The sequence below is a fragment of the Alternaria triticimaculans genome (assembly GCF_023758025.1).
Source record: "Alternaria triticimaculans strain BMP 0046 chromosome Unknown scaffold_3, whole genome shotgun sequence".
In the NCBI taxonomy this organism is placed as follows: Eukaryota; Fungi; Ascomycota; class Dothideomycetes; order Pleosporales; family Pleosporaceae; genus Alternaria; species Alternaria triticimaculans.
The window spans coordinates 1,104,407-1,130,974 of record NW_026055960.1 but is presented as its reverse complement, the minus strand read 5'-3'; the positions used below and the strand labels follow the sequence as shown (position 1 = coordinate 1,130,974).

The window sequence follows — 26,568 nt, the reverse complement described above, 5'->3', positions numbered from 1 at the left end:
TGGCCACACCGACCTCCTACAAAAGACGATGCGGATATGAACCGACAGATCGAGGTAATCGCTAGTAAGCATTGAACCCCCGACTCAGGTCATCACTCTGACATTTACCCAACAGACAACCTCGCATTTATCGTTCGTTGGACTCTCACACCCATCGGTCATGAAGTAGATTTTGTGGTATCGATTCCGGTTGCGCTGGAAACTGTGCTGGCCGTCTATATACATGCGTGCGGAAGAACCGAACGTATTCTTAGTGTATCAGCGGATGCGGCCGAGTGTATTATTGGGGAGTTGGAAGAAGCCATTAGTAACTTTATGGCTGAGCATGGCTTGTAGTCGTGCCGATGGGTAGCTATCGTTCGACGTGTGTAATGGTAGCGCGTGAGGCTTGTGGACTACGGAGCTGAGATGTGAGACATCAGCATGACTTCGGGGGCTGGGGCAAAAGTGGTCTATGTATACATGAGCGTTAGCAGATGGTGCATAAAAGCTCTGAGTTTGTAGATGGGAGTGGGCGGGTGTACTAGGGACAGGTAGCCGCTATGAAGTCGAGCTACATAGGTACTTGTGAGGCGCTTCATATCTTGTAATAGGTACCTCGTTCTTTATGGACTGAATTGCGAGCCCTCAACGTGAAGCGCAGTCGTCATGGCGGGAACAACGGCTTTCTCGCGAGGATGATTGTACGAGTAGTCGAGATGGGCGCAGTGGCCGGTGTAGGTGCCAATCTTCGTGCAGTGTCGACAACGATCTCGATCTCGATCGGCAAAAGGTACTGGTGTTGGCCCTTCGTATGTTGATAGGCATCATAGCAATGTAGTGGGTTACATGAGAAGAAGGCTCCAATGCAATGTGATCGGGGCAAGGCTGGAGCGCGTAGCAAAACAGCCCAACGCGGCACAGCCTCGCGTATGGGGGCCACAATACCATTGCAGCCAACAAAACAACAGCGCTAGGCAGCCACGCGTGGGCAGTGTGACACAAAACATTCTAGATGTATTCCTCTCTACCAACATACCGCAAGCTAACAAGTAACGCAAAGCACAGCTTTTGGTCCCTAACCCCACGGCGCACTACCCTCAACCAAACCTCCGGTGCCATGTCGCTCATACACATGGTTTGTATCGCATAAAGGGTGCTAAAGGAAGCTTCACACTACCTCACCCCATTCAGCCGCTTCTCAGACGCCGCCACTCCGTTCATCCTTGCCTTCCGTGGCTCCGCTTCATCCTCATAAACCTCGAATGCTACGACGCATGTACACACCGCGGCGGACGATTCACAGGCCCCTCCTTCCCGTATATTTTCGCTCAATTCGACCGCGTACGAAGTTGTCAGAAGCCTGACAACCTGGGGAGAATCGACGGGGAGAGAGCATGCTTCGCTCAGTTTGCGGTGTCGCGTACAACTCGTGTGGTATACAGGAGGCTCGACTATGAGAGGTCAGTACCTTCTGAATCGAAGCGGTGGTAGGTCACTGTTACCTCCGTTCGTTTCAGTGTTGGTCTGGTGTTCTTCTGCGTTGGCCCACATCCCAACAAAGGTCAGGTCACTACTATGAGTCCTGACAGCAGTACCAGTAGATCTGTTACCGTTTGATTGGACAGTGCCGTGCTGATGAAGTGATGACGAGGGAGTTTCTTGGCCATCTTGCTGAGAAGAGCCAAGGGTAGCCACGGCAGAGGTCACAGCCACTGGTGCTGAGGAAGCCATCTTGTTCAGTCAAGCAGTAGTATAGTTGTAGAAAGTTTGTCAACTAGATTCCAACAGCCGCGCGCAAGGTGCTACTTATACTTTGGCTGCCATGCCATTTGCTAGGGTGTAGTGAGCCAGTCTCCGCGTGTGAGACAAGTGCTAGTTGCGCAGCGCCTCAAGCAGAACTTTGACAGACAGCACATAGCCAGGATGACTCGAATCATTCACTTCATCTCTCATTCGCAATGCCGCTTAGCCGTATCTAGAAGGTTTTCTTACTTGCCTCGTTTGCGCGGAAGCGGGAAGATAGCCACTGCATGCTCTTGTACCCATGGGGCAAGAGTAGAAGGACCCCTAACCCGGGGTGGGAGCGTGGCTGTGGATACTGAGATCCCACTAGCTGTTCGGATTGGAAGACCCCCTGATCATGGCAGTTACAGCCAGCTTCCGCGGTCAAACCAGACGCGAGATCCGTGGGGCTAAAAACGGGCTCAGGGCACGTTCTCCCACTGGACGGTACGATCTGGCCGCGGATGTAGTGCCGACTAGGCAGTGAGACCATTTGTATACAGCCTGGTGGTGCATAGAGCAGGGATCGGCGTACCGAGGATCACAAGCAGAAGAGGCGGTCGAGGTCGCCGGTCTGCTCACATCGGCCTTGTCGGGTGTTCACGAAATACGGCCCGGGTAACCCGCTTCGACACAAGAAGTGGCACCGGACCAGAGTTGCACAGCTTTCCCGACCCGAAGTCGCTGCTTATTACTTGCTGGCCATCCGACCTCCTGGACTTTGGATGATGAGTGGCGGTTTTTTTTTCGATCACTAGAACTCTTTTGACTGTCTTTCGGAGGTGGGTTCATGCCACTTCCTCTAGAAACGAGGGTTCGGTGTTACGTTGCGTGAGGGGGTTGAGGGTTTGTCCCAGGCACGCTTGTGCCTTAGGATCTGACCCTAGGTGGTATAGATAAGGGACCTGATAAGAGGGTGACGAGAACAACAGCTCGAAGAAGCCGCTTCCCCGAGATATCTACACCATTCAGTAGTAAGCACCATCAGGGAGAGAAGCCGATGCGAAGACAATGCAAGGGTGCCATCAAGTCTGTAAGCCCTGTTCAGCCTTGACGGTCCAAACAGGAAGGAAGGGATGCAAAGCCGCTTCCCCGACAATTTCGAAGTGCGCAACAGCGTCATCCCACACTTTCGTCATCCCGTAATGTTACCCAGATGCATCACTGCCCTGGTAGCGTGACACGCACAGCCCTGCCGATTCCGCGCGAGGCAGTGTGTCCACATCAGCCTAATTCTCGGTCGCATTGCCTACCGATCAGCTTCCCAAATCTCTCGACCCGCTGCAAAGCGTCAAAATGGTATGAGTGTAGGAAGATTAATTCACAGCAAAATTCATACACAAGCGCAGCGGGGAAACAGGGGACGGCAAGTACTTTGGCGGCCGAACGCTCGTCGCTCGTCGCACAAGCTATCATAAAGGCTGTTGCAATTATCTCCTTCGGGATTTCTAGCTCAGTAAAACGCAAGATTGAAGTTGCGCACACTCAGGATAAAGTTGAGAGTATTGCGCATCACCAGTCCGCACGCCAACGGTTTGGTAGACCAAAACTCTCAAGCAGGTGACTGCAAGGTTGAGGCTGGCTGAATGTCCTTCCACCGAAAGTTGTTGGAAGCTTCTAGAAGGCTGTCGGTTGTGGAAGCGGCAAGGCGTTACTTCTTCAGGCCCACGCGACGACCCCAGGCGCAGTGCTGGGGTGAGATCGACGACAAGATCATCGGCGAAAAGCGCTTTCCTCTACACAGCTGAAGATCCAAAGGCTCTTATGTGCATGATCCGTGCTGCTGCTATGAAATGGGTGCCATGGTCGGTAATCGAGAGTCTAACAGTCGCAACTGTAAGCGCTTCCCCTGCATCTGCCTGCATGAAGTGTGGCAGGCAATTTATCTGGTTGGATGTGAAGAAGCCGGAAGCGCGAAGCCCAAATCTCTCTCGCGTCCGTCCAACCCCCCGTTTGCAGTTCAGTTTCCCTAGAATGAATGTGCATATTCGATCATGGGTGACAATGCATTGTGTGGCTGTGGCATATCCGCAGCGCAGCAAACTCGCCACTGATTCTGCATTACCGTGCGACAGATGACTCAAGCCGCACATTACTGCGCAGCTGCGCATGAATCCCCGGAAGATCGAGGCGTCTCGTATGCAATTCTATTCTGCCGCGTTTCTTCAAGACCGTGGTGCTTCAGCTCTGCTGGTAAGGCTCCGCGGAGAGTGTCTGAGCTAAGTTTACGGTGTTTTTTACGCTGGCAGCAGCGTAGGAGGAATAGTACCTCGAATCCGAAGAGGCTTGGTGTGTTTCGAATCTTATTGAAATCTCAACTGGCAGACAGGGATATGGCCATTGCTGTATGATTTGCTGGCCGAATGCAGCAACGGAGCGAGGTTTCTCAACTGGCGCGCGTTTTCTTTACACACCGCTATGTCAAGCCAAGGATCTAAGCGTCGTTGAACAGCCTTCTGCGTGTTGGCTAGGCCTGTGCAGTCGACGCTAGATCACCGGGCTGACCATAACCGGACATTTCGTGGAATCTGTCTGCCACGTGCTGTACGATGTAAGACGGAGCTGAAGGTGAGATTGAAGATTTGACATTGTAATGCGGAGATACAATATCTTCCCCTATGACCAGTATCGCGTTACGGTTGCGATACTCGCCATGAACTATGGTGTTCTTGTCCCGACCTTCAATATAACGAGCTGCTCGTAGTTAGTGCAAACCTCATGGTGTATGCGTGTTAGTCTGCATCTCGAACCGAAGATCTATGTTCATCAAACTGGCGACGTGGGGGTATCCAAATTGGATCGTCAAGGCGTCCATGGCTGAAAGCACACAGTCCACGGAGATTTGGTAAGTGCCGTACCTGGACGCGCTTGCCATTGGGCTCGGGTTACTTCCGCTCCGTCCGTACAAGAGCTGTTAGGCTACAGTTAGCAGAGTGGAGACTACGCCTGTCGTTCGACCAGCCTGGCGGCAATGGCGCAGTCTGTGGGTAGTAAGCTCGTCTGTGCTGATTGTGGTGGCGGCGTCATTGATGTGCAGCAAGGAACCCATGTATGCTAGCGAAATCAAGGCATCGCTTAGCATGGGAGGTGACGATTGGTGATATATCTCCCAAGTAGGATGTAGTCGGGCGGGAAAAGTGTAGTAATACATTGTAAAGTACAAAATTCGGTAACAGCTGCTGCACCGGTTGAAGAAAGAAAAAGTTGTCCCAATAAGAAAACGACGCATCTGCAGTGAATTCAGGGAGAAGGCTTTCCCGGAAGTCACGGATGCGAGGTTCACCAAGCTGATGACAGGATGCTTTCCCAGTTGTCAATCCGCTTGCGCTTTGCTTATCGTTCCCCGGAAGTGTTTGTGGTAGCGGCGATCTTTGAAGCTCGAACGATCGTCTCGATTTCGCGAGCCATGTTGTCTCCTCTAATGCCCATAGCAGATGCACACGTGCAACCACAACTCGCTGAAGTGCCAGTAGACCAGTCTTTCGTCAAGCATGACGGTGGGACGTATTGGAGCATCTGGCGAGAGAATGTCGCTGAATGCAAGCCAAGTTGCTGAGGACGGGGACCAAGCACAGCCGCATGATACGTGCATGGCGCATCTGAGGGCAACCTCCGTATTCCGTTCGTGGCCGGACAGGACAGACCTTGGTCGTAGAACTCGAGAGAAAAGGCATCGTTTCGGTCGTTGCTGCCCATCTTGACAAAAGACGAGTGTTGCAGTGAGCGTGTTGGGGTAGAGTACTGGATGTGATGCTTTGAGCTAGTGTCTCCAGCAAGGAGGAGAATAATCTTGAACGCACCAGAAGTCTCGACAGACAATGCTTCCAGGGACGATTTGGCTGTGGCGGACGACAGAGATCTCGAATTGTTGGTGTTGGTGTCGAGATCATAGTGGCACTGGGCCTGTTTATATTCATACCCTCCTTATGTATTCCAAGCGGCGCACCGACCTCGCAAAACACTGATATCTAGCTTCTCCCTCTGCTGACACCCGGTCAGGGCCAGGTGCAGCATCATGAAGCATGGGACTTCACTAGTCGTCGCGGTTTGGGCAAGAGCAGCGAAGGGCCGGGGTAAGGTACAAGGATGTGACAGCAATTGAGTGGCGTTCTTATTCTCCATAGCGATGTCCACGAAGGAGCTCGCATCGCTCTGTTTTGCACTTCTTCGACATGGCGTCGGCATGCTGTGAAGAAAAGTCTCAAGCCTCTACACTTGTAATGAAGATCACTGCGCATCTTGCTGCCTGTACGAAGATGTCAGTGTAAAGCTCAAATCCAACCTCTCTCATACCGATCGATAATACAGAAGTCTCCGACTTACCCGAGAATCTCTGGTTTCATGATGCGCAGATCCAGTGAAAGGGGAATACAGGGACAGGGACAAGGGTTGTAGGGCTAGCATACACACTGAGGACAAGCATCGGCTGACGCAGGTACTATACGTACGAAAGCGGGCACGCGCATCGCGTATCTTGCCAACGTCAAGCTGCGAGACCCTGGTCGCCTTCATGATGCTGGTATGCTAGGATGGGGCGTGCCAAAACACAGCCATCCCGTCACTATGACCTGAGAGCGTGGGGAACATAAAAGGGTAGTGGATGCAGCCTGCATGCGCTTAGCACGCATGTAAGACATGTAAAAGAGTACAATGATCTGCGACACCAGACCACGCCTGCACGCTCAGCAATATGCCCAGAGCTGCGTCGAGACAGCATCCGGTTTCTTTGGCAACATCTCGGCATGGCTCGGCCTCAGACTTGCGTTTGCGTTGAACAAAGCTGCCGTCAATCTTAGCGATACCCCTGGGAGGCTGACTGTAGGCCGGACCATAGACCCGATGGCGGAATCGTAAAACGCATGGTGATCTGGTTTAGTGGCCTGAGACCATACGAGTGTTCGCGCGTTATTACCCCGGGTAGCGGTCAAGTGAGAGGCGCAAGAAAGGCTAATGCAGGTACCAATCTTCCACACATCCTTTTCCCTGGAGCAGACAGAGCGAACTCGAGGGTCGGTCTGGGTGTGGGCCGGGTGGAGCAAGCTCGCCTGGATACCTGGTTTACGATGGCTCCTCTAGTTTCGTATTGAAAATACGCGATTACAGTTGGTTTCTCGACAAAGAATGTACAATCATACACATGTTAAGCTCATTCGAGGCCGGTGTTACTCAATGGAGAATGTTCTCAAAGCTTCAGCGTAGGTGGCCATGGCAATCCTCAAGGTTCCAAGATTCTCAGATGGACCAAGCAGGCTGGAGGAGCGAAACGGACAGGATCGTCCACAAAGTTCCACGTGCAGGTGTGGTGGAATTCAACGCTAGGAAAGCAGGCAGACATCGGCGCCACCGCGTGAAATTTCTGAGTGAGCATCTGATCCTGACGCCCATTCGCGACAGGAGTGAAATCGTTCCTGCACCCAAATCTTACCATGAGGGTTGTAATCGACGCCCCAATTTGCCCGAGCGCTAGTGGTGTATACCAAGTACGCTTGCAATCTCCTGAGACGAACTATCGAAGAACAAACGTAGAAGGCCAGACGATAGAGTGGCAGGTGCTCGATACTGAGGAGTGTGCAAGGACCAGGCGCTACCCCCATCAGGGATAGGCGAGGCATGCGCTGGCCATTCTCTACACACCATTATCTTAGATGCGAACGACCCTGGCAGACCGGTGAATTTGGCCCCAAGGCAGAGTGTCGATCGCAGGCCTGAAACTCGACCTCGAGGCAATGGAAGAAACGGAGATGAAAGTGTTGGCCGGTCCTTCCCTTCATGGGCTCACCGCAGCGTCCGTATGTCGCGTGCCTTCACCGCCCGAGTTCTTCGTAGTTGTGGCATAACGGGGATGAAACTGTTGAGTTCGCGTGGCTGTGATACAGCTGCGAGGGCTGCTGAAAGTCGACGCGTATTCTGAAATGGTTGGGTGCGTGGGCGCGTAGTTGACGCCTACGCATATGCGCGACGTAGACCCCACAGCCTTGTTGGGATGACGTAGTCAGCCAGCAGACAGCCTGGTGGGTCGATGAAAAAACGGATCGCATTTTAGAGATGCGCGGAGCGGACGTGATGATGGCTCCACAGTCGATGGAGGTGCTGTGGTGTTTGGGGTGGGGAACCGCGACGTTTTCGTGATGCGCTATCGGAACTTGCCGCTGCCAAACATCGCATGGGGGCGCGGGGAAAGCGAGACCGCCGTCGAGAATTGTCAGGAGCCTGCAATAGCCGCAAACCTCAAATTTTTCAGAACATCAGTATTTACGGCTGCTAAGAACACTTATCATTACGATCACGACGCGATGAACGGCACGAAGGGTGCCAATGGCACATCAACAGGCCCCAAACTTCTCTGGAAGCACTCCTCCCCCAAGACGACACCCATGTACCAGTTCTTGCAGTCAGTGAACAAGACACACAACCTGCAACTATCCGACTATTCGCAACTACACAAATGGAGTATCGACAACATCAACGAATTCTGGCAAAGAACGTGGGAATTTGTGGGTGTCCGACACCAGGGAGCCTTCACATCAGTCAGTCATCGTAGATCCATCCCATGTAGCCTCTACTTACAGACGATAGGCCGTGGATGAAGAATTGCCCATGTTTCCCCGTCCGGCTTTCTTCTCGGGAGCGACATTGAACTTCGCTGAGAACCTCCTCTTCCCGACCGCCGAAGTCAACCCCGAATCACCCGCCGTCATCGCTGCTACAGAAACTACACGCGAAACAGTGACATGGAAGGAACTCAGGGATAGAGTGAAGCTATGTCAGGCCGGCATGATACATTTTGGTCTCAAAGAAGGTGATCGAGTAGCTGGCTATGTTGCAAACCACACCAACGCGTTGGTAGCAATGTTGGCCGCGTCGTCGCTGGGGGCCGTATGGACCGCAGTAAGCCCAGACACTGGCGTTCATGCCGTTCTCGATCGACTACGCCAGATTGAGCCAACCCTGCTTTTTGCAGACAATGCGGCCTTCTATAATGGTCGGAGTCATCCAGTACTTCCCAAGGTTACTGAAATCGTCAGGGATCTCCCATCGCTCGAAGCCGTCGTCATCTTTCCTACTGTATCTTCAGTAGAATTCGACGTCACCTCTATCCCGGTACAATCTGGCAAAGCCTACGACTACGCAACATTCACATCACTGAAGGTTACGTCAGAACTCACCTTCAAGCAATTGCCGCCAGACCATCCAGTTTATATCCTTTACTCGAGTGGCACGACAGGTGCACCCAAATGTATCGTTCATGGGGCCATCGGTACGCTACTCCAACACAAAAAGGAACACATCATTCACTGCTCGATAAAACCCAGCTCACGACTCTTTTACTTTACCACATGTACTTGGATGATGTGGCATTGGCTGGTCAGTGGGCTCGCCTCGGGCGCTACATTAGTACTTTATGACGGTTCTCCGTTCCGGTACGTAGACAGTTCCGACCCCTCGACATCTGTTCCAGACGACCTAGCAATGCATCGTCTGATAGACGAGTTTGACATCACGCACTTCGGCACGTCCGCAAAGTACCTTTCTATTCTGGAGCAGAAGTCGATCGACCCATCAGCTGCGGGACTCACGATGAATAAGCTTGAAGCAATCTACTCGACAGGATCGCCACTCGCTCCTTCCACATTTTCTTACGTCTATTCCGCCTTCCCTTCAACCATCAATCTCGGCAGCATCACTGGTGGTACAGACATCATCTCACTCTTTGGTGCACCCAACCCACTTCTACCCGTCTATGAAGGCGAAATCCAAGGCGCCGGTCTAGGCATGGCAATCGCTGCGTATGACTACACAGGTGCCGATGTCTCGATGTCAGGCGAACCAGGAGATCTAGTCTGCACCAAGCCCTTCATCTGTCAGCCAGTGGCATTTTGGGGTCCTGAAGGGGAGTCAAAGTACCGGAAGTCGTACTTTGACAAGTTCACGAACGATAAGAATCAGCCAATATGGCACCACGGCGATTTCGTGCGATTCAATCCCGAAACCGGTGGACTGTGGATGCTTGGACGCAGCGACGGCATACTCAAACCTGCGGGCGTACGCTTCGGATCGGCCGAGATATACAACGTAGTACTTGAGCATTTCCCCGAAGACGTCGCGGACGCGCTTTGCATCGGCCGGAGGAGAGAGACTGATACGGATGAAACCGTCGTTCTCTTTCTCAAGATGGCAGACGGTCGTCAGATCTCTACTGATCTCGTCGGAAGGATCAAGACAACGATCAAGCAGGCACTTAGCGCACGTCATGTTCCAGCTGTGGTGGATGAGTGCCCAGAGATACCTGTTACCACCAACGGAAAAAAGGTTGAAGGCGCTGTCAAGCAGATCCTTTGCGGACTTAATGTCAAGACGAGCGCGAGTGTTGCCAACGCCCAATGCCTAGACTTCTACCGAGAGTGGGCGAGGACCCATTGAGCGCTCAGTTCGGAGCTTTGCGCGAAACTTTAGAAACTGCGACCTACTCAGTCTTCTGCCCAATGTGAAAGCCCGTTCAGATGAGGCTCACGAGTCAGACACCTAGCTTGAGCCATGTCTTGGGGTCTCAGACTAGCAAGCCCCACTTTAGCTGCAACCAGACCATCCCGTCACACGTCAGGAGCCGGGACATGAGCTTAATTCCACGACCTTGCAAGGAGCGAGTAAGACAGTGGTGGTACTGGGTTCTATCACAGTTGACATCTCATAAAATTTCAACCACTGAGGAGCTAACGCTTCCATCTGCTTTTGCCGATCATTCCTTACCCGCCAACATTACTACCTTCTGCTCACAACTGCCGCTGCATCCTTCAGAAGCTCGCAGCAAGCATCTCGTCAACCTTCGTACACAACGCGTCAACGACACTGACACCAGCCTCAAATGTAGCCTTGACAACGCCCGTAGTACCCTCCGGATAGCGTGCAAGAACAGCAATTGCGCCACCTGTCTTTGCCACTCCGTCTCCCGTCCAGCCTCTCATCACCACGAAGATATCGGAGGCGTTAATTGTCTGTCCGGCGTTGGAGATGTCGTTGTGCGCGAGGAATGCGATGTTCTCTGGCAACATGTCAATCAAGATGTTAAGCGTGAGATAGATGTGCCTTGGGCGTACGAGCTAGAACGAGGATCCTGCGCTCGAGTTTGACAGCGCGGCTGGCGGCGGCGACTTGATCGACAGTGTCGGGCGCTTCATAACATTCGTTGCGGAATGGGCGCATGAGATCGTAGATGCGCTGTTCGAGCGCGTTTGCGGGCTGGGTTGTAGACATTGGCAAGAAGGCTTGTTTGAGTTGACGTCGGGAAGTTCAATGGTTATCCTCTACGGGTGTTTGTGGAAGGAGAGAGAAGCGTGGGAAATGGTAACTTCCAATGACGAGAACGCCAAGACATCGTGGTTGCACCTGACATTATAGACTGGAAGCTCGAATCTTCACCCTCACCACTCATATGATTGCCGATAGTGCTTTAAAGTCCTCCTCCCTCCCTTCGCGGCTCTTCGCTCTAGTCCGATAACACAGTGATTGCCTTCGCGCTACTCCATCACTCTCATTGTGGCTCCACCTTCACTTCGGGAAAGAAGTTCGCCAGCGCCCTGTCACACTCCTCCGTCAGAATCTCGATTACGCTCTTCCCGTCTTCCTTCCTCGCCCAGCAGCGCATGACAGTGTGTGTATACCCGTTCCCGTTGACGAAGATTCCCATTCCAGCTATCCCTCCGCCGCCTTTGATCATAGTAGACCAGTTGCGAGAGCCGACAGAGATATCAATTGGAACGATGATTTTGCCATAAGAAGACTGGTTGTGGCGGATTATGAACGATATGTTCTCTGTGGGTAGGAGTCAGGCCTGAGTAGAAGTGAAGTTGAAGCGGGTAGAATGTCTGCGTACCACAAAGTATGAGAAGCAGGCGTTCTTCTTCTATTGCCGGTGCGGTGTTGGAAGCATTCTTGTAGCACTCTTCGCGATAAGGCTGAAGGAGATCGTAGAGTCGCTGTTCGAGCGAATCAGTTGACATGATGAGGTGATTGGTCGCGACTTTATTGGTATATTGCAAAGTGGGGAGGATAAAGTGGAGAGATTTGGACGTACGAGACTCCCATGTAGGAGAGTGGATCTGGGGTATTTGCGCTAAGGACAAAGCCTGCGTCACTGCATGTCTAGGTGTTGAGAGTGAATTCTGGGTGAATTATAGAGGGTCGTGCGGGACGGCGGAATCATCTAAGAGCTATGACTTGGGATCTAGTATCATTTTTATGACGCGAATACTGAAGGAATGTCTGCTTTACAAGCCGGCCCACTGACTAGCAATTATCCTCTTCAGTCAGGTCGACTAATTCCAACCGCGGCAAGAGCGAGGTTGTAGTAAATCTCCATGTGGCTGATGTGCAAGCTTGTCACCTCTCTCGATTTACAGTCATCGAGCCCACAATCCCTAGTCCGTGGAGTCGCCATATCCATCATTCTCCTCGTCCCTCAGGATTTGTCTGACAACCTTATCCACCTTCTCTCCGAGTGCCTGCACAACATTCTGGCCCCATTTGACTTGCTCCCAGACTACAACTGTAAAGTCACCTGGGCCGTTGTGGATGCATACGGTTGCCTTGTGGCCGACTTCGCTATTATTGTGGCCGCGGACGTCGACGACAGTGATTGAGATCTGGGACGCGAGGATCTCGTGACCGCCAGTGTACTTGATCAGGAAGGTGATGTTGCCTGCATTTAGGCCGTCAGTTACTTCATGTCTTCATGGGAAAGAATTGGACTTGCCAGCAATGGTCTCGACGACGTTGGCAGGCAGACTGCCATTGAGCTGCTGTAAGGGATCGCGAACCATGGACGTCATTGTTGGGAGACGGTGTGTCGTCAATATTGGATATGGTGGAGGAGACTGTAGGTGGGTGTGATTGAGAAGTGAAGCAAGCTACTTGGCCGGGTCAGTCGTTTCGACACTACTAAGCAAAAGTGGAGAGGGCACTCACCTTCACTTGCTCTCCCACATTGTCCTGGTCGTCCCGAAGCGGTAGGTAGTGCTAATTTGGCGGGTCAACGAAGATAAAAGCCTAGGGTTTAAGACAATGTTGGTATAGATTTCGTGTGGCGTCGTTATGATACCGATATGATGCTAAAGCGCCTGTCGCAAGCATACACCACCCCAAGCCAGCCCACTGCTCCCTCTGATGCATGCCCAAGCGTGTACAGTTGGAAAGATACAATACCCAATGCTATGATAATACACAATAGAGCCACCACATTACCCGCCAATGATGCAGTAAAGATACATGCAATACCTAATAAACACCTTCCTGTCCCGCACGCCAGCGCCTAACCGCGGCGCGATTTGACATCTACAAGCCTTATCACCTGCCTTCCTTGATCTTCACACAATCAGCGAATGCGGGAAAGTTGCCTCTGAAACTGGGGCCCAATGTCCAATTGTTCAGGTCGCGGAGATGCGTCTCAAAGGCGGGGTTGATGAGCCACTGATCGTCTTCCTTGGGTAGCGGACCCATGGATGTGATACCGGCGGAGGTATGCGCTGTGGGAGGCTGTGGGGTGGAAGGATCTTGCGGCGAGCCGGCGTTGACATGTGTGGAGAAAGGCGAAGAGACCGAGACGGAGGAGGTCGTCGAGAGAGCTGAGGTATGGACTTTCGAAGCAGGGAGGAGACAGTCGCGGGGCTCATAAGGCCAGTTCAGGGAAATGGTAGTCGTGAAGGGTATGAAGAAGTTCTCGAATGATACTGGCGGGTGGCCAGCGACGAGTTTGTCGCGAAGGCGAGGCCTAGAATAGGTCAGTCATTATGTGTTTTCAAACGAGTTAAGAAGCGGATATTAATACATACCATGGGAGATGATCGATCCATAACGCGTGAGCAGTGAACAGCTGAGAAGGTCGTGGCGTAGCCCAGTGTGGCAGCCGATCGTAGTTCTCCTGCGTCGGTTCGATCTGCCAACGCATGATCAGGAACATAATGAATACTATCGCAACCTGTTCCGGCCTGCCGCAGATGTCTGGAAACGTGCGCAAAATGTCTGTAAAGAGCTTTGACAGGGGGTGTGCATCTACTGCGCGCTCGGGATACGCTAGAGACGTGAAGTTGGGGTAGTGTGGTCCAACCAGGGTCTTCATGGGTACGCCCTCGGCAGCGCGATTCTGACGATCTTGCAGAAAGTCGAGCAGGATGACATCCAGAGGGCATGTCGCCGGAAGATTGCGAGGTAACGTGAGGTGGGCGACCATGCTCGGTGCATACATGGCATGCTGGCTACTACTGACGTTGCTGGGTCGCGGCTGCTGTGGAGGGGGCAGGTTTGGATCGACAGCCCTCCTTTGCCCATTGTCGAGTATAAAGTCTACGCCTAAACGCTCATCGAAGGGCATCTCTGACTGTAGATGGGGTGTTCGCGACTGGTCGAAATGCGGCCCGGGACTGCCATTGGAGTAGCGGCGCAAGTGGCTGTTTGGCGCGTCGTTGGGGTATAACCATGCTCTTCCCCCCTCGGTCACGCTTGGGGAATGTACTCCGTTTTGAGGTGAGGCCGTAGATAGCTCGTGGGACGCGATGTGGTACTGTCGTGGTTCGGTAGGTTGCACAGGCGCGTCGCGCTGTTGGTGAGGATGAATTGGAAGGGGCGATCGCTCGGCAGCAGCTGCCAGTTCTACCTGCTGTCAACATTCGTTCCTGCTTTGGGAGTAGTCATCGTACCATTGAGGCCACCCGTCGCGCGCACAATAGGCTGGATGATGCTCAGGACGCTCTCGAGCCTCTTCCTGATGTCTCCGTTCTCCGCCTGGACCGCCTCCTTCTCGCGGAGGACGACTTGCAAATCATGGTATGGCTGCTGGCTCTCCAAATCCCGGATGCGCTGATTGAGGCGATCGATCTGGTTCTTGGTGCGCTCGCGGATGGCACGTTGAGCTTCGCGGTCGTTTGCGCGCTTGCGGGCAAGCTGTTCGGGCGTGAGGTTGGCAACGCCACGCGAGTTGGGGCCAGTCCTGCGCTTTTTGTTGGGCTGACCATCGCCCGAACCATCGTCTCTAGGGGCTCCTTCGGGCGTGTCTGCCTCCGCCGGCGACGCCATGCTGATCATGGATGCGTGTGGGTTGCGACTCAGGACAGAAATGGACAAATCCTACCTCGAGTCATGACCCTGACACTGCAGCTGCGATGAGTTTTGCCTACAGCAAGCTAAGCCGGAGCAGGCCTCGCCCTGATCGATCGCGGGGACAGCACGCGTGGGGGACGCGAACCTCGGGAATCTCGTCGGGTAACGCTCTCCGCACTTGCACGGCTCCCTGGAGTCTGGACCCAGACGCGCGCCATGGGGTAGCTAGTGTGCTGTGGGTGCTGGCAGCGTCTTGCTGCCATTGCAAGCACCATCACAACACAATGGCAGATCAGAATGTAAGCAAGCTGGGCATCGCTTCGGCGACGCTCAAAGCCAGTACGCGCCTGCATCATCAGGTCAAAAGCAAGCACTAACATCTCCGACAGTGGGCTCTGCGCTGCAACGCTCCGTTACATCACCGTTCAAAGGCGAGAATGGCTCCAACACCTACTTCAAGGACGTCATGTTCGCGATGTTCCGGACCAATCTGGGAAACCTCGACCTGGCGCAAGACCGGTACATGAACGGCGCATCATCGACGCCTACGTACCTTCAGCATGCCGAAAAGTACAAGTTCGTTCCAGATAGCATCAAGCTGCCTAGTGGAACACAAGCGCATTGGCTGGGTAGTAGGAGCGCGAAGAAGGTCTTTGTGTACTTCAATGGTCGGTCTCCGCTTTCCAAGATGAGGGGCATGTCACTGATATGAACAGGCGGTGGATATGTGATGCCATGCACACCAGGCCATATGCTATGGCTCGATGACTTCCAAAAGTCTCTCGGTCCCGGCGTATCCGCGCTCCTCCTCGCGTACGATCTCGCACCAGAAGCCAGATATCCCAGCCAGCTGAAGCAGGCAGTCGAGCTGCTTCACCATCTCGTGCACGTCGAGGGGCGCAACCCTTCAGACCTGATTCTGGGCGGCGATTCGGCTGGCGGAAACCTTATACTCGGTCTGCTTTCGCACCTCGCACATCCACATCCCGAGATTGCGCCATTGGAACTTCCATCCAAGATCCATGCCGCGCTTCTCATCTCGCCATGGTGCTCTTTGACACAGACCAACACGCCAGCGTTTGTCGCGAACGCACAACGCGACATGTTTGACGCGCGAACCCTTTCCCGCTGGGCGACTGCCTTCCTCGGCTCCTCTTCTCCATTTGCTGGCGACTTCTACAGCGAACCCGTTCTCGCAGCTCCGGAGTGGTGGGGCCCTGTTGCCGATTTTGTGGAAGAGGTTCTAATATGGGCGGGCGATAACGAGGTGTTGAAGGATGGCATTGAGGCATTTGCAAAGAAGTTCACGCAGGGCTTTGGCAGCAATGGTGGGCTGGTCACTACCGTCGTCACGCCTAAAGCGTGCCACGAAGAGATGGTTGTCGAGCGGATATTGGGTTATAAGGGCGATTCGGGCACTGGAAGTCAAGAGGTAGTGCAAAGCTGGGTCAAGGCGAAGCTGTGATTATTGGAAGCTTGGATATCATACATATGTACGAATGAAAGACATAGGCAACATGGGATATGCGGCCGTGAAGAGCACAATGCAGGTAGTCTGAACCTTGGAATGGTGCCATGAGTTGCCAAAGATGAAGACTTTTTGGTGACGCTCGGCAGTAAGAACAAAAGGCAAGGACAACGATTGTGAAATGGGTGGAGTGCGCAAGATTCAGATCCAATGTAAGATGGCCTGTGGGGTATACGAGAATACGAGCCCGCGGAGAGGCATCCGTATTAGCGCGATCGGGGCCTTCGGAGACCGACCGCGGGTGACTGTTACACCTACGCCATCGCGTCCTTCGTATAGCTCCTCGGATCTGGGAGGTCGGCGCCTCGGAGGCAATTAAATGTGTCGACATCTACGACGATCGCGTTTCCATGTTGCAATGTGGCTTCATGGGCCTCGTGAGCACCATGAGGCTCGCCGCGGACCGGTTCTTGGTATCGTCGTGACCGCATCATTTCCCGCTGACCGACCCAAGCGAGGTACCTGGACAACTACGCATGGCGTTTTCGTCGTTTCGCCACGGATAATCACTCACAGTTCTGTAGAAACTCCACTAGTGATCGGACGAAAAGAAACATGGTCTGCATTCTCATGACGCGCATGATGGAGTGCAAGTGAGATGCGGCTTGGGTGTGTCACCACACGCGTCATATCACCATCCACACGTACATAAGCTGCTGTCTTCAGGCTCTCCATCGAAATCATTCAAATACCACTCGAATTCCATCCCAAAATGCCTTTCACCACACAGCTCCGCACTATTTCCCGACCCTTCATCCAACAATCACATCTCTTCAAACGAACTTCCATCAGAATGTCTTCCACCAATGAGCATGGCCAGGGTGCATCGCACGCCACTGGTCAGAGTGCCGTCCCCAAGAAGGTACAGGAGGCTGCGCCAAAGGGTCTCGAGGAGAGCCTCCCTGAAGGTGTAAGTTGATTATATCTGCCAACCACGAAGTGAAACATGTTAACATTGTCAAAGGTCCACCCCACTGGCAGCAACCCCAACAGCCAGTCTACCAGCAAGACCCATGCTCTGAACGACGGCGAGGACTCAATCGTCCCCAAGAAGGTCCAAGAGATCGTCCCCGAGTCTGTCGAGCGAGGTAAGAGTTCTACATACAATGCAATAATGACGCGATTCTGACACACACGAAGCTCTTCCCAACTCGATCCACAACACCGGAGACCAGTAATCGCGTCTTACTACCCACCTAGGTAGTGCATGATTGGCAAATAGGAAGTTCACTGTATCATAATAATGACAATCAACGTCAATCCAAACAAAATGGTGTTTGAAGCCGCTGTTTGGATTGATCACAGAAGAAATTGTGCCATCAACCTACTCAAGGAATACATTAAACCCCTATTTGCAGCTGATAGTGGAAGTAGAAGACGTTGGAGTCGACATCACCTTGAGTTGTTGTCCATCGTCGTTCTCATATGGATGCAAATTACAGCGTACCTTTTCCCTTTCTAAGACATGTCACAGGGTTGTTTGCGCCGAAGATTCCTGTCATCTGGTGTGTACCTGACGCTAGTGTTGAACCGCGGTAAACATGACGTTGGCCGAGCCCCACCATCCCGCCAGCGCTCCAGATCTTTTCGTAGCCACCACGACAACACGCCTCTCTACCCACGTGCACGCATCTCACCATGGCCTCCGCAACAGCAGCCGACATTCAGGGTCCATCTCACCCAAACCCGGAAGGCCTCAACACATCGGCAAGCACGCAATTCCCGGCTGTCAACATTGGCACGCGCAACTCGGTACTCGCCCAGATCCAGGCCCGCGCAGTCGAGCGAAGCTTGAAGGATGCGTACCCGGACCGAACCTTCAACATTTGCCCCGTCGTGGTGCAGGGAGACAGGGACAAGATCACACCCTTGCAGCAACTGAGTCAGGGCGAGAATGCGAAGAGTCTCTGGACGGGCGAATTGGAGAGCATGCTGGAGTCTGGTGATCTGGATATCATCGTCCACTGCTTGAAGGGTATGTTCTGGAGCTCGCGCATTGAAACTTCGAACGAATCGGGCTGACTAGTAGAACAGATATGCCCACACAGCTGCCAGACCACCTCGAGATTGGTGCCATACTCCAGCGTGAAGATCCCCGCGATGCCCTCCTGATCTCTCCACGCCTGCCCAAGGAGACGACGTTAGCTACCCTTCCGCAAGGTGCCACCATCGGTACGTCATCGGTACGACGAGCTGCCACACTGAGGAAGCTATACCCACACTTGAAGTTCGCCGACCTCAGAGGCAACGTCGGCACAAGACTAGCAAAGCTCGATGCCGAAGACTCCCCGTACTCGGCTATCATCTTAGCGGCTGCTGGTTTGAAGCGAATGGGTCTCGACAACAGGATCACGCAGTATCTGAGCAGTACGAGCGGAGGTATGCTTCATGCGGTCGGTCAGGGTGCCCTAGGAATCGAGATCAGGAAGAAGGACGCAGCCATGAAAGACATTTTGAGCAGTGTTCGATGCGAGCGGACGACAAGAGCATGCTCGGCTGAGCGAGCACTGCTACGCACTCTGGAAGGTGGCTGCAGCGTGCCTATCGGCGTTGAGACATCGTGGAGAGGCGGCAAGGGCCTCACTATCGGTGCACAACCAGCAAAGGACTATGACAAGCACGGAAATGCGGTCGAGGAGGAAGAGCCAGATGTTGACGATCAAGAACTAGTGTTGAGAGCCATGGTGGTGAGCGTAGATGGCACGGAGTCTGTTGAGTACGAGGCAGCCCGCAAAGTCCGAAGCTCAGAGGAGGCAGAAGAGATGGGACAAGAGGTTGCCAAGGTCTTGATCGAGAAGGGCGCCGACAAGATCTTGAAAAAGATCAACGTAGAGAAGCAGTGGGCGGCCAAAAAGCAACTCGAGGAGCTACAAGCCAAGGCTGCCAGCTCATAGATCAACCGCTATAACGATCAATGTATTACGAATCAGTGAAGCACCCTCAGTCGCTGGTCTCGATGACAAGATGCTTTTTCGGGCCTTGCTCTGCTTCACTGGCTAATGAACACCAACATCTGTTTACGTATTTGCGACCATATCTCTGGCAAGGAGTGCTATCTGAGTATCGATTACTGCCAGCAGACAGGACAGATCAGAATGTTCACAAAGATACAGACACAGAAAGCTCGTTGGTAAAGTTGTGACTCTTGGCCGCCTCGATATATAAGAAGTTTCGAGTACGCAGAGTAAGACGTTCCTGCTACCAACTCCCTCAAACTACTAAGCACAAGCCTTCAATCGCTATACAGACATACTGCCAAAAGCATTTCTCCGCTCCGAAGCATCAAACCCACGTCATCGTGCGCAAAACCATATACCCAAGATCATCTCTACCCAAGGACTTCATAAACTCTTACTCCCGACATGTGCGAAGAAAGATGGACCCAGTACAAGGACTGCAACCACGAGCATACCCCCATGAGGCGAACTATACGCTGTCACCGACTCGAAGACGATGTCAACGCAAGGCAGTGTCCGCGGTACAGTCGCGTGCGGCGGACCATCAGGTATCCGGATATGTGCGACACCTGTAGGGCAAACGGGGCTGTTCCTGACGAGGGTTTCAAGGGTGGAAGATGGGATAGTCGATAGGATGCGCGGAAAGAGCAAGCAGAGGGGAACATGAAGACGTTGACAGTCATGCGAGGGGGTGTTTGGAGATGTGTACAAATATGAACAATCGTTGGCTGACTTGTATCCTATGAGACATATGCCACTTTTCGATATCGGCAGTAATCAATCAGAAGTGAGGAAATGGACTTTGACTTGTATGTTTCATTGATTGAGGGCTCCTTGATGGAAAGAGAACGCTAAGACAAGGAAACTGAGGCCAATCAGGTATAACTGGTCAGTCTTATTATCATTCCGATACTGAAATCATAGTACTCATCTTGGTCGCCTCGACGATATGGCTTTTTTGTTTGAAGGCGACTTTATTTTAGGCGCGGTGTTGCGAGCTGGCGACGACCTGGACCCCGGGAGCTTCGAGAAGTTTGTCAGCCGCTAAATCACGTGATACCGCGCCTTGTCGCTGGCGGAGTTAACTCTAGGACGCACGATCGGTGCGGCACCTTCGGGTCTTCGCGTTTGAGACATGATGAACATGGTAGCTTGCAGGAACTTCGGGCTCAAGCTCTCTTCTCTTCCTACATCTAACCCCGCTGTCGAATTTTCCGTTGGATATATTACCGCTCTCTCAAGAAATTCGTTGTACCTTGTCCTGAGTGTATCGACTACCTCATCGCCAGGTTCGCTTCGCAGCGACACACGGCGCTCATAGACCCGTACGCGTCGAGAACCCGCGCCGCATCGCCCAACAATCGCTCCAAGCGATATTAAACTCACCGTCTATACTCAATCACGCAGTTCGAACGGAGTCCAGTACAAAAGCATCGTACTGGCATTGCTAGTTGCATCGTTGCTGCCGCCAAACGCGACGCGTGCGCGACACTAAGCCCTGGAGGGCTTGTCCCGCACTAGCTTCGTCCGCAGGCATTGACCCACTTCATTATGGGCATTCCGGGGTGTGTGCGCCTCACGAGACTAGATCAACTAATAGCGTTAACTCCTCACCATCAGTTTACGACGGTCAATCGAAGCATGCGAGGAGATTATACCCATAGCACAGCTTGCCGAGGAGCACTATGCAGAATATGGAAGGCCATTAAAGATCGCGGTCGACGAAGCAGACTGGAGATTTCATTCCGTGTCACCAGCTCAGATACAGGCAATGCGCAAGAGTCAGACAGCCTGGATATTCTTCTTACTGTTAGAGTCAATGACTAACTCCCTGACACAGATGAGCCGCGCTGTAACCCGTTGGAACGGGGTATCTTTCATCGTATTTGCAAGATCCTTCCCTTGAACATCCGCCTCGTGTTCGTGAGCGATGGACCAGATGTCCCACCAAAACGTGGCCGAGATGCTGGACGCCGGGTAGATCGCAAACAACGTGCGCTTTTGAACGAGATCCTGGATGGACTTGGAGTGGCTCATATCGAGGCACCTGGAGAAGCCGAAGCTGAGTGTTGTCGCTTGCAAACTCTTGGTCTTGTTGATGCTGTCTGGTCAACAGACTCTGATTGCTTGATGTTTGGATGTACCTTTTGGATCCGAGATCACCGAATAAGCACAGACACATCCAAAAAGACCCAGCACACTGCCGAAAGCAAGAGGGACGAGAAGCGGGTTAGAGTGGTCCACGCTGACAAGCTCAAGGAGAAATGCCGACTAGATCGCCAGGGATGCGTGCTGTTCGCCATGCTTGCAGGTGGCGACTACAACGTAGGAGGCCTTCTGAAATGCGGTGCTGACAATGCCCTGAAAGCAGCTCAAGCGAGTCTTGGTCGCAGCCTCTGCAGCAGACAAAGCCAAGAGGAGTGTAGCAAATGGGGTGCTGTTACCCTCAGTAACTTCTTCAAGAGAACAGCGCCGGGAATCACTGTCCCTCCAAACTTTCCACGATACGAGCTTCTACAGTTCTACAACCAACCCAAAGTACATTCGGATGACTGGCTCCGGGACCATGCTAGAGAGAACATGGACTACGACCATCCACCTCGTGAGACACATCTGTTCCTCAAAGCGTGTCCGCCAATCAACATGTTCTGGAAAAAGTACCTCAACCACGTTGGCCCCATACTACTCTCTCGCATCCTTGCAGCGTGGGACGAGCCATTGCCTGGAACGACTCCGTATGGCCTCACTCTCGTGAACACACGACAGACGGCTGCAGCGGCTCCACCATCTCAGGCCCCGCTAGAGCGGAAGGTCAAATTCAGAGCGTTCGATGTGACAGAACTGAAGGTACAGAACTTGGCCGCATACGTAACACAAAGGGACAAGCCGATACCAGATATCAACGAAGCACCCGGCCATGTTGTCACTTACGAAATGCCAGCATTTCTCTTGCGCAAGGTCTTGCCGATTCCCACACCGACGGTAACGGAGCCCAGTGGAACAGAACATCCACCGATGCGAAAGCATTCACTCTCTGATGAGCAAAATACGAGTTTTCCAGTCTCAGCAAAGAAGATGCGCCAGCCTGCCAAATCGGCGACTCCTGTCGCACAGCCTCTTGTTACGTTTCCAGGTAAATCCGCATCTTCTCCGATGCAGAGTAGCGCTCTGGTCACACCTTCAAAGCACTCACTCCAACATTCACCCTTGGGTCCCACCACATCCCCCGCCACACCCGTAAACCTGTCAGATGACGGCCTGCGCAGACCTCAGCCGCGAGGACCTAGACAAAGTCCGAGTGAACGGTTCGCACTCTTGCTTCGGAGCGTCAAGAAAGAGTGAAGGCGATGTAAGGATTACGTTCACCGAATGCGCATGCTTATATTATGCGAAAAAGGACCGTGGGTATCATTGAATGAAAGTAGCTACAACCGCAAATTCTATGCCATCAATGTCTATTGCTGTGGTTTGTACACCATACCTCCCGTCCTCGTATAAGCGTCTGTGCTCGCCGGCCCAGCCCACCGTCTACTAACCTCCTCTCTGTGCTTGACCTCCCTCTCGTTCTGCACAGTGACGCAGCAACAGCAGCAACATCCCTTGAGCAGATCGCTCCCAAAACTGCCTTCAAGTTTATACGCCCGCCGAATGCGTGTCCGTTGAAGCATAGGGAATAGCCACCACAGTCCACAGGAAAGGCCCATGACCATGCAGTGTCCATTCGTGGAGCTGTGACCAAGCATATCCGTGGGATCTTTCTTCGCGGATTTCTGGGACAGGCGGTATGAAGTGCGGCCGTACAAGATGCAAGGGCAGAAAAGACCTGTAAGGCAGGTGGAAGGGTCGGGGCTGCATGCGCAGATGCCGTTTGACCATTCGTGTGATTTCTCTAGCTCCATGTTTGGGTGCGATATCTGGCCTGGCTGGTGTGCAGCAAAATCGAGGCCGTTGGGGCCGTGTGCGGCGTCTGGGGAGAATACGGCGTGGAAGTTGCTGTTCTGGTTCGAGAAACCGTGTGGTGAATAGGGCTCGTTCGGATACGGCGAGGTTCGGAGCGTGGGGGAGGTTGGAACATATCGCGGCTGTTCTTTGTGCATCGAGTTGGCGGAGATGGGCGTCATCGGTGTCTTGTGTGGTAGCGGCGAGGTTTGATGTGTGCCCGACGGGGGCGTAGGAGGGATGGGCGGCATGGCATACGTCCGGATATTCGTATTGATGGGTGACAGGTTGCTCATCTGCCGAGCGTGCCTGCTCTGCTGAGTCTCGACCTGGGGTATCTGATGAACAGGTTCTGGTTGTGGTATTGGCGAAACTGGGGAAAAGTGTTGCGCTTGCGGAGCATGCTGAGGCGAGTTGGGCGAGACGGGGGGTTTAACGTCATGCGCATAAGACGGCGGCATGTAAGCTGTTTGCGATTGGGGCGGAATGATCGGGAGCTGCGCGTCAAGCATCGATTGGGGGCGAGGGTCGATCGGCGTGTATCCCACTGGCGATGTTGGTAGGGAGATGGGCATGGAATGTGGCATGGGCGGATCATTCGGCGAAGATGTGTATACGAAAGCACGCATTTCTGCGGGTGTCTGCGCATACGAGAAGTGCCGTGATGAATCTGTGTTGACTTGAGGTTGCTGAGGCCGCTGAGGTTGCTGAGGCTGCTGAGGCTGTGCCGGCTGCTGGTATTGCTGAGGTTGATGCTGTGGTGCTTGCTGTTGCGGCTGTGTATAGGCCGGGGCCTCATCCTCGAGAGGTTGTTGCCATGAGAACCTGTTGTGCTGCTGGGAACTCATCTGAGGCTGGAGCTGCTGATTCTGTCCATGCTGTCGGGGATCCATGATGCGCGATTGTTCCTAAAGGAAGTCCACTTGCAACGAGGTGCTTCTAACAGAGAAGACGTGTTGTGTGCTATATCGTATGTGAAACCGGTGTTTACTCTGTCAGCGGGAGCTCCCGGTGGCACAGTCGTTATGAGCTGTTGGCTGTTGGAGGTGAGCTGGAATATGGATGGGATCAAGCCGGGGACCAGGAGGTCTGATATCAGGTCAAAGGGCTGCACGTCAGGTACATGCACAAGTACGAGGTCCAAAGAAAGGCAGCCCTGCATCAGAGCCGCCTATCGCTCCGGTTGGCTCTTGGCCATGCTTCATGTCATAGGCGAGCAGCATAGTGGACGCAGATTCGTAGAGCTCCCGCCGTAAGATGGCTCTCTTTTTAGACTTGCAGTGAGGCGCGGGCTTGGCCAATTGAGGTTGGAGGTGAGGTGTGACAACGCTGTGGAGCGAGTCGGTCGGCGCTTACGGGTGGCTCGGCCCCAACGTGCAGACCAATCACGAGGCCCTCCCCTCCACTACGCGTTTTCGGCCACCGTTCCTGGGTCGCATTTATGGCCCTTCTCTTGCATCCGGACAAAGGCTCCTCATAATTGGAAAACGCCGCAGTTTGAAGAACAACGAGCACAGCCCGGTGGCGCAGAAACTGCGGGTCTAGGATTGTTCACGTGTTTCAACGCGATAGAGCCATGTCCTACGATTGCAATGCCATGACAGCACTGGGCACGTGGATAAAGACACTGTGCTTGGAACTCCACATGTACCTTCGCAGGTGGGACACACAAAAGTCACGTTTGAAGTGGTGACAAGTTTGATTCAGGACTATACAAGGGCGGCGGAATGCGCGCTCGCCGTAAAGGTATTATATGAATCGAGATAGTGAGGGCCGGGACGAGATAAGGGTATGATCTATGCGTCCTTGTCCTGCTGGGCCTTTCCACGCTCCTCCTTGTTCTCCGCGCCTGGACGCTCAGTGGACACGGTTCCTTGCAGCTTAGCGGTTTCGGCAACGCCCTCGCCCTTTTTGCTCTTCTCTTCCTGCTTGGAGATCTGCGAGGTGTGGTGGGTGTTGTCGTTGGAGAGTCCCTTTTGCTTGCCGGACATCTCGTTCTGGCTCTTGGTCTCGTCCTTGCGGGGGTCGGGCTGTACTAGTTAGCGTCCTGTGCGCAATGAGGATGTTGATACACTGACCTTGTCGGACTGGTCAGGAGATTGGCTATCCTTCTCCTCGCTGTTCTCCTTGGTAGGCTTCTCCGGGTTCTGCTGATCGCTCTTTGGCTTCTCCTCAGACTCATCCTTGGATTCGTCCTTAGACTCGTCCTTAGATTCCTCCTCGGGCTCATCCTCCTTGTTCTCCTCTCCGACGGTAGATTCGGTACCAGTCTTCTTGGCACCTCCCTCGCCGTGTGGGTCGCCAAGAGGGTGGTGTTCAGCGCCGTGGTTCGTGTCTTGGGTTAGGACAATGTAGAGACCGACACCGGTGCCGACGACGGCTGAGGCCATCCTGGATATCTCGGTCAGTATCAGGTATTTCATAGAAATCAACACAATGTGTACACAGCTTGGCTGCTTTACGAAAGCGGAATAGCACTTCCACACGCCCAACTACTCAATTCGAGGGCTGTGTGCTTCCTAACGGTAACATGCTATATCCGCATTCGCGCTCATCTGTATAATCGAAATGGGATTGACATACCATGGGATGTCGCTGCTCTTAGCCTCGCCCTCGGGACCGTGGCCGCTGGCGTAGGTTCGGCGTTGGACAGCTCGTTGCCATGGCTGGAGCTCGGCAGCGCGGATAGACCTCGCCGGGCGGGCTGCGCGTGCCAATGAAGAAGCGCGGAGAGCAGAGGACCTGATGAAAGACATGGTGAAGCTGTAGAGAGACGAATTGAAGCTCGCGACGGGCAATTGATGGCAGACTCGGAGTTGGGATGCGCGCAAGAGAAAGATCACGTCAGTCAGAATTATCGGTACGTCACATTGTGGCCCCTGCTTCCGAGGTCTAGCTCCGCGTTCTTGCATCACGTGTGCCCGACCTCGAACACTCGCGAACCTGCGCGAGGCTGCAGAGCCATCGCGTAAAGATTGTGCACGTAGTATCAAACCATTATCCGTAGAGCTCGCGTAAGAGTGTTTCATCATGCTTTGTGAATGAAAGAGATTATGTGAAAACAATGCCATCTGCTCACACCTGATACAAGGGAACAGCTGAACACTATAGAGCCTACGTTGACGTCAGGTCTCTACTTTGCATAGCTTGATCTTGATGTAGGTTCTATGGCGTTTAGTTTCCCCTTGTATAAGGTGTTCACGCGTTTGGAGCAGCTCTTGGATACCCTGTAATTGCACAGAGGCCGTGCGCGGGTTGGAGCTCTGAAAGCGACGCAGGCAACAATTGTCC

The 26,568-nt window shown here is 53.2% G+C and overlaps 10 protein-coding genes across 10 annotated transcripts; 5 read left to right on the top strand and 5 right to left on the bottom strand.

Annotated features, from left to right (window-relative positions):
- Positions 1-8,057: 8,057 nt before the first annotated feature.
- J4E78_003060 (uncharacterized protein) lies at positions 8,058-10,185 on the top strand (the record flags this gene model as incomplete). Its single annotated transcript, XM_049363703.1, has 2 exons — positions 8,058-8,291; positions 8,341-10,185. 2 exons carry the CDS (start codon positions 8,058-8,060, stop codon positions 10,183-10,185), a joined length of 2,079 nt encoding a protein of 692 aa, XP_049224368.1.
- A 371-nt stretch (positions 10,186-10,556) lies between these two features.
- J4E78_003059 (uncharacterized protein) lies at positions 10,557-11,762 on the bottom strand (the record flags this gene model as incomplete). Its single annotated transcript, XM_049363702.1, has 4 exons — positions 10,557-10,804; positions 10,860-11,001; positions 11,309-11,574; positions 11,636-11,762. 4 exons carry the CDS (start codon positions 11,760-11,762, stop codon positions 10,557-10,559), a joined length of 783 nt encoding a protein of 260 aa, XP_049224367.1.
- Positions 11,763-12,179: 417 nt separating this feature from the next.
- J4E78_003058 (uncharacterized protein) lies at positions 12,180-12,590 on the bottom strand (the record flags this gene model as incomplete). The annotated part of the gene is made up of 2 exons (XM_049363701.1): positions 12,180-12,489; positions 12,586-12,590. The coding sequence occupies 2 exons, from the start codon at positions 12,588-12,590 to the stop codon at positions 12,180-12,182; spliced, it is 315 nt and encodes a 104-aa protein (XP_049224366.1).
- Positions 12,591-13,104: 514 nt separating this feature from the next.
- J4E78_003057 (uncharacterized protein) lies at positions 13,105-14,838 on the bottom strand (the record flags this gene model as incomplete). Its single annotated transcript, XM_049363700.1, has 3 exons — positions 13,105-13,528; positions 13,590-14,406; positions 14,454-14,838. 3 exons carry the CDS (start codon positions 14,836-14,838, stop codon positions 13,105-13,107), a joined length of 1,626 nt encoding a protein of 541 aa, XP_049224365.1.
- A 299-nt stretch (positions 14,839-15,137) lies between these two features.
- J4E78_003056 (uncharacterized protein) lies at positions 15,138-16,318 on the top strand (the record flags this gene model as incomplete). Its single annotated transcript, XM_049363699.1, has 3 exons — positions 15,138-15,192; positions 15,243-15,521; positions 15,570-16,318. The coding sequence occupies 3 exons, from the start codon at positions 15,138-15,140 to the stop codon at positions 16,316-16,318; spliced, it is 1,083 nt and encodes a 360-aa protein (XP_049224364.1).
- Positions 16,319-17,093: 775 nt separating this feature from the next.
- On the top strand, positions 17,094-17,559 carry J4E78_003055 (uncharacterized protein; the record flags this gene model as incomplete). Its single annotated transcript, XM_049363698.1, has 3 exons — positions 17,094-17,291; positions 17,346-17,469; positions 17,522-17,559. The coding sequence occupies 3 exons, from the start codon at positions 17,094-17,096 to the stop codon at positions 17,557-17,559; spliced, it is 360 nt and encodes a 119-aa protein (XP_049224363.1).
- Positions 17,560-18,019: 460 nt separating this feature from the next.
- On the top strand, positions 18,020-19,275 carry J4E78_003054 (uncharacterized protein; the record flags this gene model as incomplete). The annotated part of the gene is made up of 2 exons (XM_049363697.1): positions 18,020-18,356; positions 18,416-19,275. 2 exons carry the CDS (start codon positions 18,020-18,022, stop codon positions 19,273-19,275), a joined length of 1,197 nt encoding a protein of 398 aa, XP_049224362.1.
- A 2,193-nt stretch (positions 19,276-21,468) lies between these two features.
- Positions 21,469-22,680, top strand: J4E78_003053 (uncharacterized protein; the record flags this gene model as incomplete). The annotated part of the gene is made up of 1 exon (XM_049363696.1): positions 21,469-22,680. The coding sequence occupies one exon, from the start codon at positions 21,469-21,471 to the stop codon at positions 22,678-22,680; it is 1,212 nt and encodes a 403-aa protein (XP_049224361.1).
- Positions 22,681-22,793: 113 nt separating this feature from the next.
- J4E78_003052 (uncharacterized protein) lies at positions 22,794-24,170 on the bottom strand (the record flags this gene model as incomplete). Its single annotated transcript, XM_049363695.1, has 1 exon — positions 22,794-24,170. One exon carries the CDS (start codon positions 24,168-24,170, stop codon positions 22,794-22,796), a length of 1,377 nt encoding a protein of 458 aa, XP_049224360.1.
- A 903-nt stretch (positions 24,171-25,073) lies between these two features.
- On the bottom strand, positions 25,074-26,033 carry J4E78_003051 (uncharacterized protein; the record flags this gene model as incomplete). The annotated part of the gene is made up of 3 exons (XM_049363694.1): positions 25,074-25,307; positions 25,356-25,668; positions 25,861-26,033. 3 exons carry the CDS (start codon positions 26,031-26,033, stop codon positions 25,074-25,076), a joined length of 720 nt encoding a protein of 239 aa, XP_049224359.1.
- Positions 26,034-26,568: the final 535 nt, after the last annotated feature.